This window comes from Mesoplodon bidens, assembly GCF_964165515.1.
Source record: "Mesoplodon bidens genome assembly, chromosome: 3".
In the NCBI taxonomy this organism is placed as follows: Eukaryota; Metazoa; Chordata; class Mammalia; order Artiodactyla; family Ziphiidae; genus Mesoplodon; species Mesoplodon bidens.
Window position 1 is genome coordinate 70,348,168 of NC_138178.1, and position 22,223 is coordinate 70,370,390.

Below are 22,223 nucleotides of genomic sequence, written 5' to 3' on the forward strand. Positions count from 1 at the left end.
ACCCAAAGCAATCTACAGGTTCAATTCAATCCCTATTGAAATCCCAATGGCATTTTCTCAGAAACAGAAAAAGAAATCCTAAAATTCATATGGAATCTCAAAGGACCCCAAATAGCAAAACTAATCTTAAGAAAGAAAAACAATGCCAGAGGCCTCACAATTCCTGATTTCAAAACATCTTTACAAAGCTACAGTAATTAAAACAGTATGGTACTGGTATAAAGACAAGTCATACAGACCAATGGAACACAACAGAGAATACAGAAATAAACTCTTACACATACGGTCAAATGATCTTCAACAAAGGTGCCATGGGTACACATGGGAAAGAACAGTCTCTTCAACAAATGGTGCTGAGAAAACTGAATATCCCCAAGCAAAGAATGAAGTTGGACCCTTACCTTATACTATACAATATAAAAGTTAATCCAAGATGGATTAAAGACCTAAATATATGACCTGAAACTATGAAACTCCTAGAAGAAAACATAGTGGGATAGTTTCAGGACACTGGATTTGGGTAATGAATTCTTTGATATGACACCAAAAGCATATGCAATGAAAGCGAAAACAGCCAAATGGGACTATATCAAACTTAAAAATACGAAATATCAAAGGAAACAATCAACAGAGTGAAAAGGCAACCTATGGAATACAATCTATTCAATCTTCTGAGCTCAACAGTCTAGGTCAGGAGTACAGGAACCAGAGGGTTGAGGGTGGAAGATAGTAGAGGGGCCAAGGGACATCTCTTAAAGACAAGGAAGGACAGATGGGATGAGAGAAAGCAAGTAAGAAAGCACACAAAGTCTGCAACCAGAGGTGGGTGTTTTAATTAAAGGTTTCAGGGGTAAAACAGTTCAGACCCACATGCCTATGGGAATGGGAAGGAGCAGGAAGCAGAGGTGAAGGTTTTCGAAGATAAAATGGGTGGGGAACTGAGATGTTGTTAGAGGTTACCCATGTAAACAAAGACAGCAGGGGATCTGCAGCAGAGTACAAAAGTATGAGTTCTTCAAAGACTGAGAAAGGCCTGGGAGGTAACTAGATAATGAAGACAGAAGATGACACAGCCAGAAAGCACAGCCTCAAAGGAACAGGGATTCTTATACTGAGAAAATAACAGAAACAGTCCAGAAGCATTAGTGGAAAAAAAGAGTAACAGTGTGTAGGAAACAAAGTCAAGGCTTACAGCACCCTGTATCCAGTAATGTAGAGACTGTTCTCACCAAGTCACCACTTTTCACTCCTTATTTTACTTAACCTTGCTGAGAAATGTAGGCCTTTTGGAAATTGTTGACTGTGGGCTTTCAGGACACTATTTCCTGATTTCCTCCTTTCTCTCTGGCTGTTCTTCAGATACTTCCCTTCCTAATCTAGAAATGCTTATTATATTCCCCAGGGACCAGCCATTAGACACTTTCTCTTTTGTATTTCTCTTTGGACAGTTTCATCTTTCAAGGCTTTAGAAATACCTGATGACTTCCAAATGTCTCCTTCAGTATAGTTTAAACTCTGCTTGAGAACCTAGTACTATTCCAGCTCTTATGGCTATTTTTATATGGGCCCTTTCCTCAAGGAACTTACTGTTTAAAGGGGGAAAAAAGCCAGAAGATTTTAACATCATAGGGACTCAAGAGGTATGGCAATATAAAGAGAGGCAATTTAGCCAAGATGAATCACAAAGGATGGCTAGGAACTGACAACACAAAGGGTGGGAAGACCGGTTCAGATAAGACGGAAATGAGTGAGTGAAGGCAGAAGAGCCTAAGAACATGGTCTTATGACAACTGGAAGCAGTTCAACAGTAAAAAGTTCAAAGAAGGACTCAAAAAATATGAAGAGGCAGGAGAAGCCAGATTATGGGAGATTTTATAAGATATGATAAGAAGTTCAGATTTTAGCCAGCAGAGGAGTAATCTTACAAAGGCTAATAACTTTCTCCACATAAAAATTCATGCACATATACTCCATCTGGCAAAAAGTTTCAGAATGTTCACACACTATTCATAAACCACTAGATAAGAACACTTGCAGCAGGAGTCACTAAAGGGTTTTAAGCAGGTCAGTGACTAAGTCAAATCTGCCTTTATGATAATTCCATTTTCTAAACTGGGACCAAAGTTGGCAAAACTGGAGACAGGCAATCCAGTTAAGTGATGACTACTATTATAGACCAGGCAAAGAATGAAGAAGTAGCAGGAAAGAAGAGGAAACTGATGCAAGAAACATTTAAAAGATGCAGTATGTAGGGGCAAATGAGTTGGAACAGCTGAATACCTAGGTTTCTAAGATGGGCACCTGGGTAGAAGGTAGCGCTACAAGCTGAAATGATAACAAAAACAATAAACATTCATTAACATACAGTGCGTGGTTTTTGTAAATGATGTCCTTTAATCCTCACAAATTATCCTAGAAGCGAGGACTGTAAACTATTCCCACTAACATTTCTTAAAAATTTTTTAAGGACACGTAAGATATAATGATTAAAATACAAAATTCACATTGATTCTAAAAACTGCTTCATTGGAGTATTTCAACAGAATAGCAGAATTTTGCTCATTCTGCCTTCTGCGAATACTCAGTCAGAGGCAGTTCATCTATTCATCCATCCCTACCATGAACCAGGGGCATGTTTCCTTGTATTTAAAACAGAATATATAGGTTTATACAATGCTTTGTGGTAGAAAAGTGGACAGACTATGACTCTTGTCACTTCTATGCCTAACACCTTTCATTAGTTCCTATGTCTATCAGGAGAAAACCAGGGACTTTTCAGTAGTGTCAAGGCCTTTCACTATATGGTTCTAGCTTTCTAATTCCAACTACATTATTCAGCACTTCTCTTGTCTCGTAACTCTGTATTCCAGCGTAACAGTTCAGAGGATTTGTTCTGCTGTCTTCCTTGGCTCCAGGTCTTAAAAAAGTTTTTCTTCCTGCCTAGAATACTATGATCTCTACATTTATAACTAATAATCCTCAAAGATTCAGCTTAGCTATCATTTCCAGGATCACGACTGCTGCTCCCACAGTAACCTGTACCTATTCTCAGTACACCTTATAATAACTGCCTATTAATTACATGGTAAGCTCCCTGAGACACATGATCTGATAATTTATTTATTAATAAATTAATAAATAACCTAGTGAATTTCAGAGCCTCAATGAGGAGTCTTGAATTTCTCTCCTGATATTGTCTAGATAACAGTGTCAATTAACTCTATCTTTTTCTAAACTTAACCATAAAGGGAAACAGATGTCAGGATACCTCCCAGTTTCTTAGGTATATCAGATGCACACAAAAGAATATGCAAAGGCTCAGTCTGAAGAAGAAGAACATGCTATCAGAACCCAGAGGAGAGAAACCTGAAAACAGAAGAGCTATCTTTATTTGGTTGAAGAGATTTTTATCTTTTACTTCAGAATGTATTTCAAGATGTTACTTAATCCATAAATGTTTTTATACACATGTAAGTATATTTGAGTTGGAAGTCGGATAGAAATATTTTCTCCCACTCCATACTGAAAACAGCATCCAAGCTATATCTTAACTTCTGATTTCTGGTTCCACAAGTAAGGAGCTAGGAAGTCACTTCTCCAATCCAATAACAAGTAAAAATCTAAAGAGACTAAAAAATCCACAACTCTTCTTGAATCCCTAAGGGAGGGAGAACATAAACTGCAAACTGTTGTCCCTAATCCTGAAAAGACAAATACAGGGAGTCACAGTTTTACTGAAGCAGAGATCCACAAGCAGGAACCTGTGACAGGACAGGAGACTGAGCATAGGTAAGGCTAGAGTTAAAAATTCTAGGGGGGCCCAGTCACAGGGGAGCCCCCACAGTTCTTATGAGACTTACCCCAAGAAGCTCAAGCAGGTTCTCAAAGCAAGTACTGGGGAAAATCCCCTCATGCTTACAGCAGGGGTAGGAGGAAAGGAACCATTTTGAGACACACCAGAGCCCTCTATTCTTCTTACCAAGGCCTGTCCTCAGGTAAACCAGTTTACCAGAGCCTACCCTGATGGGATATTATCAAATGCTTCCTTTCCCCTTATAGCTCACTATCACATTACTAAAGCCCTATTTATAGCAATTCCTTTACTTGGGAAATCATGTCCAGCTATTAGGAAAAAATTACACAGCATACTAAAAGGCAAAAAACTCTATTTGCAACCACAGAGCAAGCATAAGAACTAGAAATGGCAGGGATGTTGGAATTAACACACCAGAATTTTAAACCAACTAAGAGCTAGTTAATATATAATTTACTAGCTTTAAAGAATAAAGTGGACAGCATGTAGGAACAGATGAACAATGTAAACAGAGAGATGGATATCCTAAGAAAGAACTAAAACAAACAAACCTAGAGATCAAAAACATTGAAACAGAATTTTAAAATGTCTTTTATGGGCTTAATAGTAGACTGGAAACAACATTTCTCAGTAGACTGAGAAAAGACTCTCTGAACTTGAAGGTATATCAATACAATCACTGAAAACTGAAAAGCAAAGAGAGCAAAGACTAACAAACACAAAACTGACTATCTAAGGACTGTGGGACAACTATAAAACGTGTAGCATAGCATACACATACAGAGGATACCAGAAAAAGAAGAGAAAAGACCATCAGAAATACCTGAAACAATGACTGAGAATGTCCCCAAATTAATATCAGACACCAAACAACAGATCCAGGAAGCTCAGAAAACACCAAGCAAGATAAATGCCCCCCAAAAAACCCTACACTTAGGCATATCATTTTCAGACTACAGATAATCAAAGGTAAAGAAAAAATTCTGAAAGAAGCCAGAGGAAGAAAACTCCTTACCTACAGAAGATCAAAAATAAGAATTACATCTGACTTCTCCTCAGAAACTATGAAAGGAGAGTGAAATGAAATATTTAGAGTATTAAGGGGGAAAAAAGAAAGAAAAAAACACCAACTTAGAATTCTGTACCCTGTGAAATTCTTCTTCAAAAGTGAGGAAGAAATAAAGACTCAGATAAAAATTCAGGGAATTTGTTGTCAGTAGACCAGCCTTCTTATTAAAAAAAGTTCTCTAGAGAGAAGGAAAATGATACAGATCAGAACCTCAAATTTACATAAAGAAGGGCACTGAAAAAGAATTAAGTGGAAAGTAAAGTAAAACCTTTTATTTTCCTTAATCTTAACTGACCTATCAGGTAACAGTTTGTTCAAAATAATACCACCATGTATTTGGTTACGAATACTTATGTGTGTGTACATATACATGTGTGTACATATATGCTCATATATGTGTATATATACGCTAATATATGTATGTATGTGTATATATGCTATTATCCAAGTGAAATGTATGACAGCAATGATACAAAGAGTAGGAGGGAGGAATTAGGGTTATTTTGTTATTACAAGGTACTCACACTCCCTGTGATGTGATATAGCATTATTTAGAAGTGGACTAAGATTAGATGTAAATGCAAACTCTATGACATCCACTAAAAAAAACAAAAATGTAGGATAACTGATATGCTAACAAAGGAGAGAAAATGGAATCATATAATATGCTCAAGTAAAAACCACAAAAGGCAGAAAAAGAATAGAAGACAAAAATAGGAACAAAAAACAAGGGCAACAAATAGGAAATAGTAACAAACATGTTAGATATTAAACCAACTGTATCAATAATCAGTTTAAAGAGTAACGGTCTAAATGCACCAATTAAAAGAGATGTCAGAGTGGATCAAAAAATAAGACCCAACTATATGTTGTCTATACTTTAAATATAAAGACACATATAAATTTTAAAAAATAGAAAAAATATATACCATGCTAACAATAATCAAAAGAAAGCAGGAGTAGCTATATTAACTTCAGCCAGAGGGCTTCCCTGGTGGCACAGTGGTTAAGAATCCACCTGCCGATGCAGGGGACACAGGCTCGATCCCTGGTCTGGGAAGATCCCACATGCTGCGGAGCCACTAAGCCCGTGTGCCACAACTACTGAGCCTGTGTTCTAGAGCCCGCAAGCCACAACTACTGAGCCCGCGTGCTGCAACTACTGAAGCCTGTGCGCCTAGAGCCTGTGCTCTGCAACAAGAGAAGCCACCACAATGAGAATCCTGTGCACTGCAATGAAGAGCAGCCCCCACTCACCTTAACAAGCAACAAAGACCCAATGCAGCCAAAACTAAACTAAACTAAAATAAATAATTTCAACCAGAGCAGATTTCAAAGCAAAGTACTTATCAGGGTTAAAAAAAGGGCATTACATAATGAGAAATGGGTCAGTTCTCCAAGAAGATATTATAATCCTTCATGTGTATGCACCTAACAACAGAGCATGAAATTACATGAGGCAAAAAGTGATAGAACTGCAGGAAAAACAGATGAATTCACTACCATAGTTGGAGACTTCAATACCTCTCTATCAGGAGTGGGCAGATCTAGCAGGCAGAAAATCATTAAGGACACAGATGAACTCAATAGCACCATCAATCAACTGGATATAATCGACATCTCTGGACTACTTCATCCAACAACAGATTACACATTCTTCTCAAACTCACATGGAACATTCACCAAGACAGACCACATTCTGGGCCAAAAAACACACCTTAACACATTTAAAAGAGCAGAAAGCATACAATGTCTACATTCAGACTACAATGGAATTAAACTAGAAATCAGTAACAGAAATATAACTGGAAAATCTCAAAATACGTGGAGATTAAACAACACATTTCTAAGTAACACAAGTCAAAGAAAAAAAATCACAAGAGAAACTAAAAAATATTTTGAAATAAACACAACTTATCAAAATTTGTGAGATGCAGTGAAAGCAGTGCTTTAGAGGGAACTCATAACACTGAATGCATTTATTAGGAAAGAAGATCTTTAAAAAAAAAAATCAATCATCCAAGTTCCCACCTTAGTAAACTAGAAGAAAGAGCAAATTAAATCCAAAGTAAGCAGAAGAAATAATAAAAATTAGAGCAGAAATCAATGAAATTGAAAAAAGGAAATCTACAGAGAAAAATCAACATCTGATTCTTTGAAAAGATCAATAATAAAACTGGTAATTCCCTAACCAGGCTAATTAAGGAAAAGAGAAGGCACACAAATTATTAATATCAGAAATGAAAGAGGGCACATTGCTACAAATCACATGGACATTAAAAAAAACAATAAAGGAATACTATGAACAATTCTATGCCCACAAATTTGATAACCTAGATGCAATGGACCAATTCCTTGAAAGACACAATCTGCCAAAACTCACAAGAAGAAACAGACAACCTGAGTAGGCCTATATCTATTAAAGATATTAAATCAATTTAAAAAAACCTTCCAAAACAGAAAGCACCACTACCAGAAGGGTTTAACAAAAATTTAAGGAAGAAACTATACCAATTCTCTACAATCTCTTTCAGAGGACACAAGTTATATCACCATAGTCTACTCTGATAAAAGGCTTACTTCTCCTATGATATAATGCATGTACAGTACTGAGCACAATGGCTTGTCATATGGTAAGTGCTCAAGAAGATGTTATTACCCAAGTTCTGTAGGCTATGTACATATATCAGTTTATTTATATTTAACTGATCCCAGAATATTCTTCCTACATTTCTACAAGGGAATTGAAAAGGTAGAAATAAACATTTTACATAAATGTAGTCATTTCACTCTTTCACATAATAAATATTTACTGACTACCTCTTGTATGCCCGGCACTCTCATTAGGCTTCCATGCTACTGACAGTATTAAATGAGCCAGACAACAAAGAAATCAATATGAAACCAGTCAGATGACATTAAATCCCATGAAGATAAATACAGCACAGGAAGGGGCATAGGGAAGATAGAGCATGACCATTCTTTGAAGAAAGTTGGTCAAGGAAGGCCTCTCTGATAAGGTATCATTTAAGAGCTCTAAAGCAAGTAAGAAAGGAGGCCATGTGGATATCACAGAGAAGGGTCACAGAAAACAGGCACAAGTTTTAAGAACACCAAAACATTAAGGGCAAGAGCATAAAGCCAGTGTAGACAAAAATGGTCAAGAGAAAATGGAAAGGTCACAGAAGTGAAAGGAAGTTCATACAGGGCCTTGTAGATCCTTTGATTTTACTCTGAGAGAGATGTGGGAAGCCTTTGAAAGGTTTTGAGTATAAGTAACATGGTTTAACTTCGATCTTAAAAAAGATCACTCTGGCTGCTGCATAGAAAACACCTTGGTAAGGGTTAAGTACGGAAGCAGCAAGACTGCTGGGAAACACCTTCATTCTTTTGGCAAATGATGGCTTTAATCAGAGTGGTTGAGGTGGAAATGGTGTTTAAAAAAAAAGTTGTTGAAGTATCAATTAATTTTAAAGGTGGAGTCAATAGGATTTGCTGATGAGTTGAGTGAGACAAAGAGAAAACAAGGATGCTTCCAAAACAAAACTTTGGATGAACTGGAAGAAAAAAAGAGTTGCCACTGATTAAAATGGCAAAAAGATTACAAGAGAAGCAGATTTGAGAGGATGAAAATCAAGTGCTCCATTTTGTTTTGGACTTAAGTGTGAGAATCAGGCATCCAATTATTGGATATATATGTCTACAGTTCAGAAGGTAAGTCGGAGTTGAAGATGAAAATATGCAAGCTGTCATAGTATATATGTTAAAGTTCCTACCTAGAGAGAATAGATAATGATGGCCTGAGAACTAGGTCCTTGGTCATTCCAACATTTAGAAAAAATAGTCTTTCCAAACACTGAACCATAAATCACTTGATACATTTACCCTTGGTTCCATTTACTGTATTAGTTATATACCTGAAAACATAGCCTAAGTGTTAGAGATAGGGTTGGGGAGTAACTACCAAAGATAAGAAATCTGAAGTTACTAGAAACTGCTTTGAAATCATTAAGAAAATTAAAGAGTCTAAATTAATATGTGCAAAAAGACTACTACATGGTATATATAAATTTAAACAAAATCCAAGTACATAATACATATAACTGAATAAAAAGATCTGGGTTATTGTGTTAGTTCTATTTCTAGGCTAAACTATAAATTAGCATGCAGCTCTTAAAAACTTTTACTATGTTTTTCTGCACTCTAGGAAATGGGTGACACTAGGAATTCCTAAAAACAGGCATATTCTTTAATTTTATATATATTACTATTTTAAATGTACTCAAGGTGTTCCCTAGTTAAAGGATGTCAAATGCATCTCAAAGTGCTAAAAAAAAAAATCATGCTTTAACAAATTTAAGATGTTGCCATTAATAAAACACACTAGCTAATTCTTAGGTAAAAACAAGACTCCTTCATCACCTATTTTGTAAATCAAGACCCACAAGATTAAGGTAGAACAAATCTTACTAACTTAATGCCTGGTTACAATTTCTACAGGTATAGGAATTTGAGAAACCGTATCAACCTCACATTCTTGCCATCCTTGGTTTTTACTACAAAATGCAAGCCTCCATCTTTCCTTTTCCATTCTTTACTCTTGATTCATCCATCTAACCTCCTCCACCAAGATCTCTAGAAATACATTTATGATATAGGCTGTCACCTATCTTCAACTGCTTTATATAATAGTTCCTCAATCTCTTAGCTTTCACTAAAACCTGATTTACCCCCAAAGGCTTTTCTTATGTTGCAATCCTTTTAGGTGAGGGCTCCACAGACAACTCAAACCCCTAAGTGCACCATTATTATTCTAATTGCTTATATTAAAAATAATGCCCATCCCCCCAAACAAAACAAAGCACAGCACAAACACAACTTTGAAACTCATGTATCTACCTGAAATCCTTCTTCCTTTCCTCTCTGGTCTGGTAAATTATAACCATATACTAAAGACTCTATTTTTCCCGAGTTATATTGCTGGCATTGTGACTTCAATGTCTGTGTGCATGATCTATCCCAACACTCTAGCCCCCAAAATATTTGACTTTCTTAACTTGAGGGTCCCTCACCTCCTCTCAATTTCAGCCAATCACTACCTTAGGCTCGATCATTATCATCTATCTTTGTAAGAGTTTCACTTACACTGAACTATCTCTTTGACCCATCAGGCTTTTCGTAACCAACCCAACATCTTCACCTGGCATCACAACCTTTCCAACAGTGGCCATCGCCAATGACATATAAGTTCAACTACTCCAATGTTAACACTCTACACACATGCCACTTCCCATATGCTCTAACAGCCAACCCTGAAATACCATGCATCTTCTTCTAGCTATTAAAGAAAAGTCTTTAAACTGCAAGTATGCAGTAAGCTAACCTTAGCTGGACACTCAGTAGCACGAGACTCTCAATAATATTTGGTCCACCTCTTCACCCATTTCCCCCAATAACTTTCCAAGTTTTCAGTCTTCTCAAATCCCCTAACCAAACTCCATGTTCCACGAGAACTACTTGAAAATGTTTCTTAAAAAGTTACCTAGTCAGGACTTTCCTGGTTGCGCAGTGGTTAAGAATCCTCCTGCCAATGCAGGGGACATGGGTTCAAGCCCTGGTCCAGGAAGATCCTACATGCTGCGAACAACTAAGCCAGTGTGCCACAACTACTGAGCCTGCCCTCTAGAGCCCACATGCCACAACTACTGAGCCCGCGTGCCACAACTACTGAAGCCCACGTGCCTAGAGCCCGTGCTCTGCAACAAGAGAAGCCACCGCAATGCAAAGCCCACTCACCGCAACGAAGAATAGCCCCTGCTCGCCGCAACTAGAGAAAGCCCACACGCAGCAACGAAGACCCAACGTAGCCATAAATAGATACATAGATAGATAGATAGATAAATTTATTACAAAAAAAAAGTTACAGGGTCACAAAACTACCAAGAACTATCACCTTACTCCCATTAGGATAGCTACTATGAAAAAAACAGATAATTACAAATGCTGATGAGAATGTGGAGAAATTATAACCTTTGTGCATTACTAGGTCAGAATGCTAATTTGGTGCAGCCACTGTAGAAAACAGAACAGAGGTTCCTCAGAAAATTAAAAATAGGACTACCATATGATCCAGCAATCCCATTTCTTGTTATATACCCAAAGAAATAAAAGCAGGGTCTCAAAGAGGTATTTGTACATTGCAGCATTATTCACAATAGCTAAAACATAAGCAACCTGTGTCCATCAACAGATGAATGGATAAACAAAATATGTTACATACATACAACAGATTATTCAGCCTTAAAAAGGAAGAAAATTCCAACATATGCTACAACAGGGATGAACCTTGACATCATGCTGCATTAGTAAAATAAGCCAATCACAAAAAGACAAATATTGTGGGCGCTCACAGTAAATGAGGTAGAGTCGTTAAAATCATAAAGACAGAAAGTAGAATGGTGGTTGCCAGGGGCTAGGGAGAAGGGTGAATGGGGAGTGATTGTTTAACAGGTACAGTTTCAGTTTTGCAAGATGAAAAGAGTTACGCGGATGACGGTGGCAATGACTGCACAACAATATGGATGTACTTAATACCACTAAATTGTATACTTAAAGATAGTAAAGATGGTAAATTTTGTTATGTGCATTTTACCACAAAAAAAATTTTTTAAAGGTTACATGGACACATAAATTTGAGAAATACATTTTATAGTCCCTTCTTGGAGATGCACAATGTACATCAGCATTTTAAAGGATTTCCACCATTTTCGGTAGAGAAATCTGCTGTTTAAGTCTGCATGTCCCAAGCTTAATCCACAACCACTTTTTCAAGAAGCACGTAGTGGTGTAGCTGACCTAATTTACTAAGAAAATTGACAGTTCAGACACAAGTGACTTTGACTTCCCCATTCTTACCTACCAACACATTTAACATCACATATCCATGTTTACCTCCTTCTTCTAGTTTCGTAAGATGAGGGTCTTTGCTCTTATTCAAGAGAAATCCCTACACCTATATTCTTCATTCCAATCCTTACTATCTTAAAAACCTTGCTTCAACAATTACCACTTCTCATATTATTTTAAACTTCTTATATTCTCACAACTAATCACTGAAGTCTTACCTACTTCACCTTCTATTTTTCTTTCATCCAAACTTTATCTTGAATTCCTAATATACCACTGCCCTTATTTAGGCCCTCATTGACTGAAGCCCTGGTCAACGTACCACCACATGATTTCTCCTCAATCCTGCTTCCTTGTTGGCAAAGTTATTAAAAATATACACCTAACAAGGTTACTACCCCTACTTAGCAAATTCTTTACTGACTCCCAAATACCTATGAGAGACAGGCCAAGGTCCTTTACATAGCATGCAAGCACCTAGTCCTTTCTTTCAAGTCTCATCTCCTTCAATTTCCTACATTTCAGTCAGTCTATGATCTAAAAATCCTCAACTGCCTACTGTTCCCTACATTCACTATGCTGCTTTATAACTCTGCTCCTGCTTCTGCCTAGAATGTGCTACCTAACTCCCAATCACACTTCAAGACTTAACTCAGCCTTCCCTGATCACCCCTATTTCCCTGCCATCTGGATTAGGTCCCTATTGCATCAGGGTACTTGAGTACCCTGGTACTTCTTTATGTTCATGTTCCATCCTGGGTATCCTTCTACCACAATGATTGAAATGATTTGCTTCTGGGTCTTTCACACTGAGTAGACTAAATTTCTGTAGGTTAGGAACTAATCTTATGCATCTCTGTATCCACAACACAGCACCCAATATCTTATACACAGCAGGCACTTAATAAATGATTGTTAAGCTGAACTCTTTCCCCATCTATTTCCCCAAAACTGCTACGTGAGCAAAAATATCTAAGAATCCAGGGGCATGCAATTATCTATCCAGAAGTAGAAATCTAGTAGCATGTTAACAAGATTTAGAGGTATTTATTTGGTAGGGAAAATATTAGACATGCGTATTTCTATCTTCCAATTTACTTTTTAAAGCATTATACTCTCTTTAACTGGAAATTATTTTCAAATAATGTGATACCATTTAAAGCAATCTAGCTCAACTTAAAAGATACCACAGCCTCAACCAAGTTATACTTACATTCGGCTAGCTTCAATGTCGTCAGACTGAGGTTCTCCTGATGATCTGCAAAATGCAATTCAGTAAAGTTAAGCAAAATATTCCATATTTCAAAAAGGGGCAAACATTTTATTTTGAAAGACAAATTTGAAAACAAGATTTAATGGTTAACAGTTTTAAAAGTTCAACATGAGAAAAAAGTGATCAAATCAGATTGCCATACAACACATTTATTGTAAGGGCTAGACTAATAAAAACTCAGTTCTCTTTTTTTTTTTTAAGGAAAGGAAACTGTAAACACTATATTTAGATACCAACATACAAACCAGTGTAATAAACCATAATTACTCACAAAGGCAAATATTTATAATAAAAACCCACAACTATGAAACCTTCTACAGCCAAGTATTGGTTATCCACAATATCAAAAGTATTCACTGGTATTAACAGTCCCAAACTTTAGATGAGGGATCAGCAAACTACTGCCTGGGATGACAAACTAAGGCCTGGGTTGGCCGCCTATTTTTGTAAAGTTGTACTGGCACAGAATCACGCTCATTTATTTACGGCTGCTTTTACATTACAAAAGCAGAGCTGAGAAACTCTGTCAGAGACATGTGGCTCACAAAGCCTAAAATATGTATTACCTAGCCCTTTAAGAAAAAGTCTGCCAACCTCTGCTGTAGATAATTCAAATTTCAATCTATTACCCTTCTGAATTTTGAGACACTTAAGTCTGTTTTACCATTCTGACCATGATTACCTTATTTCAACAATGAAAGTAGCTTTCCCTGAAAATACACTGGCAGGATGTACCTGTCAAAATTGTACCATCTTAGGGTATTAAAATTATGCTGTGGATAACTGTGAATTGACTTCAGTTATAAATAGTTGCCAGTTATTTTCTTTCTTTCTTTTTTTTTAATATACTGCTGCTATTTTAAGTAGAAATACTGAAAATTCTAAGACACTAAGAAGCCTTTTACTTTCATTTTGGGGCATGAACCAATTTTGCCTACCCCATCATGCTGTTAAAAATAAATTCCTGTTACTCTATTCACTTTTACAACCAGCATCAGTCAATATATATTGTATTAAGGTGAATCAACATAACACTGATTTCTAACACTTTCAATTCACAAAAGAGTGAAAATTAGAGGTCAAAAGTTAAATTTTCAAACTGACATTACAAGGACTTGATTTGTAAATTTATCACTGACTTGAGACTTCAAATTCTAAACAACTTTTAACAAGAGAATCTTAAAATCAGAGCCACCAGAAAAGAAAAGAATCTGTTTTCCATATTTCTTAGATTTAAAAAAACTCACTTCTTTATCAGACTGTCAAAATTACCCCTCACTGCAGTGGTCCAAGGACAAGAATGCAAAAAAAAAAAAAAAAAATCCAGCAGCTCAAATATTTATTTTAGATCTTCTTTGCAGTATATTTACGTTTTCAATTTTGCACAAAATGATATTAGAACTAAAAACTGGGGCATGCTGGAGGTGGCAGTGACTTGGCAGTGACACAAATGCAAAAATTTCACTCCACCCTCTCCCCCAGGGAGCAAGCAAATCACCTCTGTGACACACCTGGTCTCCACCAGCCTTGTGGGTAAGTACCCCAAGATTGCTTCCAAACTTGTATCTCTCAGACAGAAGAGCTAAAAAGTGATGATAACCCCATGTACCAGCTGACTCATTTTTGAAAGTGCGACCCTCCAGCATCAGATGTCATACTGTAAGGAGGCAGAGCAGGCTTGCAAAACAAAAAATAAACCTGCTGGCACTAAGGGAAGAGAGGCAGATTAGAAGCTTTCATACATGTAGGCGGCAAAACTTTCAAAATTAACAGGGAAAGAGAGAGAGGGGGAAAAATGAGGACACAATGACAGGGAAATTAAACTGCTACTGCAAAAAGGTAAGATACAAGCAAGAGGAAAAACAAATCCAAGTCTCAGAAGCACAATTTGTAACTGCTGCAAAGTTTTGAGATTCTGAAATGGGATAGAGGTTAAATACATCAAATGGTAACTACATTCTATTTTCCGAAGTCTATTCTCTAAACAAGAGGATATGTAAACATTAGCACCAAAATGTCATCAAATTACTGTAAATAAACTAGATCATTTAACATTAACATATATTAACGTGAGCTACCAAAAACCACTTTTAAGTCAAACCAAGTAATTTAAACCAATTCAGTCAACAAGAAGAACAAAAGAATAAGGACTGAAGATTATTACCTTAAAACAATCTATCCTAGGTCTCTTAAACAGAGTTAGCATAATTGTTTTTTACTCAAAACAAAAATTGTTTTTTAATCAGAGAAAGGTGAATATACACTGAATAGAAGCACCTTTTACCTTACAGTGAGCAATAAGTAATAGTACCTGCCTGAATAAATTTCTAGTCATTCTGCTTATTGTATTCTGTCTGTTTTATTCTAAATATTCTAAATAATTAGAATATTATTTATTCTAAATATTTTACTAATTTTCTAAATAATTTACTAAAGAATATCCTAAAATTAGGATCCAAACTCTCAAAATTATAAAATACCTAAGATCTAACAATAGTTTCCAAGCTTTAATTTAGCCCCTGAAGAGTCCCTTTATTCTTTACTCTCAAGTTCTTGGAAGTAAGGATCTGGTACATATTGTAATTTTACCAAATTGAGGACATGTAACCAAAGGAGAAAAAACCCCAGAAAGTATTGACTTAGGTTAACCTAAATTTCCTCAGAATAACAAATCAGAAAAGAGATTTCCATGAGGTCCAGCTTCTCTATCTAGCCTGCAAGCCCTTCCACTGTAACTCTCTAGGAGAGACAAGTATACTAGATTTATTAAAACTCTCACCACATAAAAAGCACACTTTAAAATGCATATTAAGACTTTTTTCATAGTTTTTTTAATGTTCATAATAAAATGTTTATTTAAAAACTAGAAACTTTTTAGAAATACTTTCCTCTTTATTCATACAGATAGGTCTGGGGAAAAGGCACAAAATATTTTAGGATGGAGATTAAATGGAGAAACAGGTCAACTCTTAGGTCCACTATTCTTAGCAGGCAGTATTCCTGCCAACTATACATTTTCTTCATTTTTTTACAGCACGTATTTTACAATGACAGCCTTTTAAAGGCTGTAAAATAACATTCAAAATTACCTTTTACAAGCTGTGGCCATTCGGTGACATCAGGGTGATCACAGCTTTGAGTCACTGATTAAAAACAGGTTGTCACACCAGTCTAGCTGCTAACTTGATCTGAGCGTAGGTTTAATAACTCTAATAAATTAAACAAATCTTTAGTTAGAACACTTTAATATATAAACCCAATTTATTGTTCAAAAATAATCTTCAAAGGTTCAAATTAGGTGCCAATGCAACAATCATCAGAAGAGTAATTACAGAAATGCTTTTAAGGACTGTTTTCCAGCATTTTTTTTTCCTTAAATGATTTCTTCACTTGAGAAAATATAATAATCTCCTGTACTTTTATGAAGTGTTACAGTTTACAAAGCACTTTGGTCAACAGGCATCTTAAGTCTAAAGACAATTTGGGCTCTACCTATTCAGAGCAGATACTATAGAAAGAATTTTTTAAAAGAAAAAGAAAAAACCAAGCAGCCTTAAGAGTGATTAATTGACTTGCCCAAGATTTTAGTATTAGCGTTGAAGCCAGGACTAGGATTAAAAACCCAGATATACTGACTGCCTATCCAGAGTTAGTACTCTGTGATTTCATTTAGTTTTGCTATAGAGTCTCATGATTTAAATATATGAACAAAGATTTAAAATATGGATTGATACCCCACAATTACAATAATTTAAATGAGACTAATAGTAGTAGAGTTTTCCAGGTAGTCAAATGCTTAATGGAATGGTTATACACCCACACCCACACAGATACACACACACACCACCCCCCTCAGTCTATTCCTACTTATTCCATATTTAAATAGGATAATCTAACATTAGCCAAAACTACTTGGGTATTTCATGAAAACATGTTCTCCACATCAGCCATAAATCCACTAATATTCAATTTTATGAGAGAGAATGGCAAAATATGAAAACATTTCCTTCTCCTTCAACCTAGTATCTTTTGATCTTCTGACTTGGCCCTAGCTGAACTTTCCTGATTCCTGATTATCATGGTTCACATTTATCAGGCATCCTAATCACACTGTACTTTCAGGCAAAGATACACATCCAAAATATCCCAGAATCAAGAGCTCATGTCCTGCAACTAGTTTTTCCCCTGATGACTTCCCTACCAAACTATATATCCAGGCCAAATCTGAAAAGTGAACTGAGGAAAGATGAGAAAATTAGGAAAGAAAAAAAAAGATCCTTGATAGTTAACACCTTCCAAGTGACAACAGACAACCACAGAAGGTGGTTTACAGCATGGATCCAGAGCCCTATATAAAATAGCAAGTTATCTGAGAACCCTAAGAGAAGGGATGAAACATCAATGCTTGAGCCCATACCTCTGCAGCCTATGAACTTGGGCTTCAAATTCAGATAAGGGTGTGAGAGTTTGCCTAAGAATACATTAACTTTAGGGGACTCCAATACAGGCATACTTCATTTTATTGTGCTTCACAGATATTGTGTTTTTTACAAACTGAAGGTTTGTAGCAGCCCTGCATCAAGCATGTCTATTGGTGCCATCTTTCCAACTGCATTTGCTCTCTTCATGTCTCTGTGTCACATTTCGGTAATTCCTGCAATACTTCAAACTTTTTCATCATTATTATATTTGTTATGGTGATCTGTGATCAGTAACTTTTGATGTTACTACAACAACTCGCTGAAGGCTCAGATGATGGTTAGCATATTTTAGCAATAAAGTATTTTGTAATTAAGGTATGTACATTACATTTTTAGACATAATGCTATGGCACACTTAATAGACTGTAGTATAGTGTAGACAAAATTTTGATATGCACTGGAAAGCCAAAAAATTCACCTGATTAGCTTTATTTGCCTTATTGCGGTGGTCTAGAACTAAACCTGAAATACCTCTGAGGTATGCCTATAAGTGGGATTTTTAATCCCTGGAAGATATAATTCAAATTTCCCAGATTTTCCTATCATAGTTACATGTTTTCTAATAAAAACCTAGAAAATTCCGGAGGTCATATGGGAAAGAGGTAAGGTGCCCCTGAAATGAACAGTGTTCCTGTGGGGTCCTCATAAGACTAATAGTGTATGTGGATTTAAAAGATGCAAGTCTAACATTCCAACCTGTAAACATAAAAATGAGAAAGTCAAAATACCTTTTAACTGATTAATTAATTAACTGAGATGAATTAATTCATTAAAGAGCTACGTGTATTGTGAAAATTACTGAGGCAAGTCCTCTCTTCTAGACCTCCGTTTTCATGAGGTCCAGTGCTCCACAGAGCAAAGAGGTTCCAGAGTCAGTCTGGATTCAAGTCCCTGTTTGGTCACTCACTAGATGGAAAATCTTGGGCAAGTTACTTAACCTCTCCAAGCCTAAGTATCCTGATATGCAGAACTAAGATATAACAGTAGTATCTATTTCAGAGGGCTGTCATGAGGATGAACAAACATATATATTGTTCACAACAGTGTCTGGCACATAGTAAGAGCCCAACAAATGGAAGCTATTATTAACTCATAGCCTAACAGCCAAACTCACCCTCTCAACCTTCTTATGCAATTATTGTACTTCTCATAGCATACTAACCTCTTCTAAAATTCTTCAGAATCCCACTTGGATTCCTCATACAGTCTACCTGGTAGCATAGTGATCTAGCACCTAGCACATGCTTTAAAAATGGCAGACACCCAAATGTGCTGAATACATTTGTCATTATTCTAACCATGGCATTAAGATATACATGCAATTTTGAATTCCAAAAAATAAAACGGAAACATACCATATTTCGCCAAACTTCTGAGGAGCTGGTGAATTCTAAACTCAGGCTCTTACAGATTTTTAACCTAAAATATAAAACACCTCACTCAATTCTTTTTACACAGACAACTGGATGGACAACTTTTACAGAAAAAACTTTTTCTAAAATTTATTATAAAAGCAAATTCATTTGTAATACTTATGAATATCCAGAAACATATTAAGAGACAAATGCCCCTAATGCTGTTGCCAGGATGCATGGAAAAGTGGTTAGGCAGGCCCTGTGGTCTGAGTGCTTTCAGCTGGCAGAACCATGATACCCATTTTCATCCACAGAACTTACTGCCTGCCGTTTCTTTACTCTTCCCTCCCTCCAAAAGGGCTGAAAATATATGAAAACTGTTTAACTACATGCCTCTAATTCCTTCAGATACCTACAGCAATTAAGCTTTTAATTAAATTCCATATGCTGAGGACCTGCTATATTAGGTATATATATATGGGCATCTGCCCAACTACCTCCTGGAGTAGCAGCCTTTGGCAGGTCCCTTGACCTGTAAGTCTTAGGTGTCAGGTTGTTGTAATAGAGAAAATATATATATATATTTTTTTTTTGCGGTATGCCCACGGGCCCAGCCGCTCTGCGGCATGTGGGATCTTCCCAGACCGGGGCACGAACCCATGTCCCCTGCATCGGCAGGCGGACTCTCAACCACTGCGCCACCAGGGAAGCCCTATAGAAAATATTTTTAAAGTATGTAGGACAATGCCGCCTGGAGCATAATAGGGCCTCAGTGTATGGTAGCAAATATTATTTCTTAAATCAAACATTTAATATATCTATCAGAACTTAACTCTTATCAAAAACCAAATTCTGAAGCTTAAAGCATGCATCCAAATAATCACTGTAAATTCTTAACTCATCTGTATATTATAAGAGCTATTATAAGAGCATTCCTCAGTTGAACAGGAACTAAAGTCTTTTAATACATTTCCTTTTATTGCATATGAAGAAACCATGTCTCCCACCAAATCAGGAAACCCACCCAGCATCCTACAGGTTGATGGCAGAAAATGAATATACTATACTGCATATAAATATATTTTTTTAAATTAACCAAGTGTTAAGAGGACTGAGTCTCAAACTCTGTTCTATAATACAATCACCTAAGGAAGCTGTAAAAAATGCAGATACTGGGCTTCCCTGGTGGCGCAGTGGTTGAGAGTCCACCTGCCGATGCAGGGGACACGGGTTCATGCCCCGGTCTGGGAAGATTCCACATGCCGCGGAGCGGCTAGGCCCGTGAGCCATGGTCACTAAGTCTGCGCGTCCGGAGCCTGTGCTCCGCAACGGGAGAGGCCACAACAGTGAGAGGCCCGCGTACCGCAAAAAAAAAAAAAAAAATGCAGATACTTACTTGATGTCAACCTCCAGAGACTGTGATTCAGTACATAAAATGGGGGTGTGTGAATCTGTATTTTTAACATACATTTCAGGTGATATGCATACCCCAATTTGAGAAACTTTGCCTTAGAAGATTAGGAACACATAATCACAGAATGTACCAAATCTACGAAGATATAGGATAAGTAACAGAAACTGTAAGCACCAGAAATGTTACCTGCACTCTTTGCAAATTTAACCATTAGCATTCTTACACCAGACCTAGTACCTTTATTTATATCCGTGTTCCTCTCCAACAGAGGGCTCAGTCTAATAATCTAAAAATAAGAAATGGATCAAATAATAAGAAATGCCTATACCAATCTACATCCACCTGTCCCTGTGATGTTTTCACTTATCCTTAAAATAGTCCATCTGCCTGCTCTGACTCTTTCTCTCTCCTCTCTACACAGGTGCATACATATTATTATTACATCTGTCATGTCCTTTATCTCCTCTCCAACAGCCTATTTCCTTCACCTCCTTGTAACCCTAAGTCAAACTTAATTTCAGACTACCTTTTCTATCTCTTTTTTATTGTGTCCACTCAGCAATCTTGTTCTCCTTTATGCCATGTTTATGGTGTCTTAAATTTATGGGAAAGCTACTTGTTGAAACTCATTAAGTTTTGTACATTTGTAAATTTCACAACAAAAGACTGTTCCAATAACTTTCTTGTGTAAATTTTCCTGTCTTTAGGCTCTCCTCATTCTAGTCCATTCTGCAGTTAGACTAAAATTTTAAAACACTGCTTTCATATAGTACTGTCAACATAATTCCCTCAACTCCATTACCTCTTTACAGTACCATTTCCTTACTCTCCTTCCTTTAACTGCCAGAAAGGCCTGAAAACCGTTAGCTCAGATGCTAACATACAAAACCTTCCACATACTGAAAGTTTTCTTATAAAAGTCATCGTCATTCTTATATGTCCTAAATCCTATGGCCTCTTAATCCTACTTTTTCTCTGCAGCATTTCACACTGCTAACCATTTCTCACCCCTCCTGGACTTCCATAATGCTGTACCTGCTTGTGTTCTTCTACCTCTGACAGGAACTAAGCCTTCTGCTAGTTCATCTTCCTACCCCTCAATCATAGCCACTCTCCAAGTTTCTATCAATAGCCCCTTTTTGTAGGTTAAGAATTAATTTTCTGTGCAATGTCATCATCCATTCCTATAGCACCTCTCTATACTTAGGATCCCTATAACTCTACATCTTTAAGCCTTCTTCTCTTGAGTCATAAGCCTGCTACTCTCAATTACCAAAAGTACACATGCACTTGGATGTTTCATTAGCATCTAAAATCAAGCTCAATTATTCCCAAAAAACTTACTCCACCCTGAATGTGCCTAATCTTGTTGTCCTACTAGTTACAAAATGAAAAAAATTGGTGCCATTCTTTATTTTCTCCCCTTCATTTTTATTTAGCCTAACCAATGTATGGTTTGATACTAAAGGTCATTCAAAGAATGTCTACTAGCTAAAACTAATACAATGTTATATGTCAATTATAACTCAGTTTAAAAATATGTCTGAGTGTCTACTAAGTGGATGAAGACATAGTGGTAAAGAAACTAGACAATCTTGTATCCCCATGTAATGGGGGAAATGCGCACAATAAAAACCACAATAAACTAGGTAACTGCAATGCATAGTTAAGTGTTGTGAAGAAGAAACCAGGATATGGTAAGTGTACATATACAGTATTCTGACTTAGTCTGGGGAAAAAGGAAAGATGTTCTTCATGAAGTAACATATAAACTGAGCTTTGAGGCATGAGCAAGGTTTATCCCAGATATATTAAGAAAAACCATGGAAGGTAATGGTACCACTACCAGTCCAGTCACCCATTAGAAAATTCTGAGTCATATTCTAAAAAGAAGGTCCCACTCTTTGCAAT

At 36.6% G+C, this 22,223-nt stretch overlaps 1 protein-coding gene across 3 annotated transcripts in view; it reads right to left on the minus strand.

The window, feature by feature from the left end:
- UBE3A (ubiquitin protein ligase E3A) overlaps positions 1-22,223 on the minus strand; it is a 91,847-nt gene that overhangs the window by 44,349 nt on the left and 25,275 nt on the right. The window contains exons 2-5 of one of the 3 annotated variants that reach the window (XM_081227089.1): positions 18,899-18,962; positions 16,152-16,271; positions 14,574-14,644; positions 13,003-13,047 (exon numbers count right to left, since the gene is read on the minus strand). In XM_081227089.1, coding sequence (XP_081083215.1) covers positions 13,003-13,004 — 2 coding nt within the window. In that variant the 5' untranslated portion in view covers positions 13,005-13,047; positions 14,574-14,644; positions 16,152-16,271; positions 18,899-18,962. The remainder of the gene's footprint in view (positions 1-13,002; positions 13,048-14,573; positions 14,645-16,151; positions 16,272-18,898; positions 18,963-22,223) is intronic. The other 2 variants (XM_081227088.1, XM_081227090.1) reach the window with 2 other exon arrangements.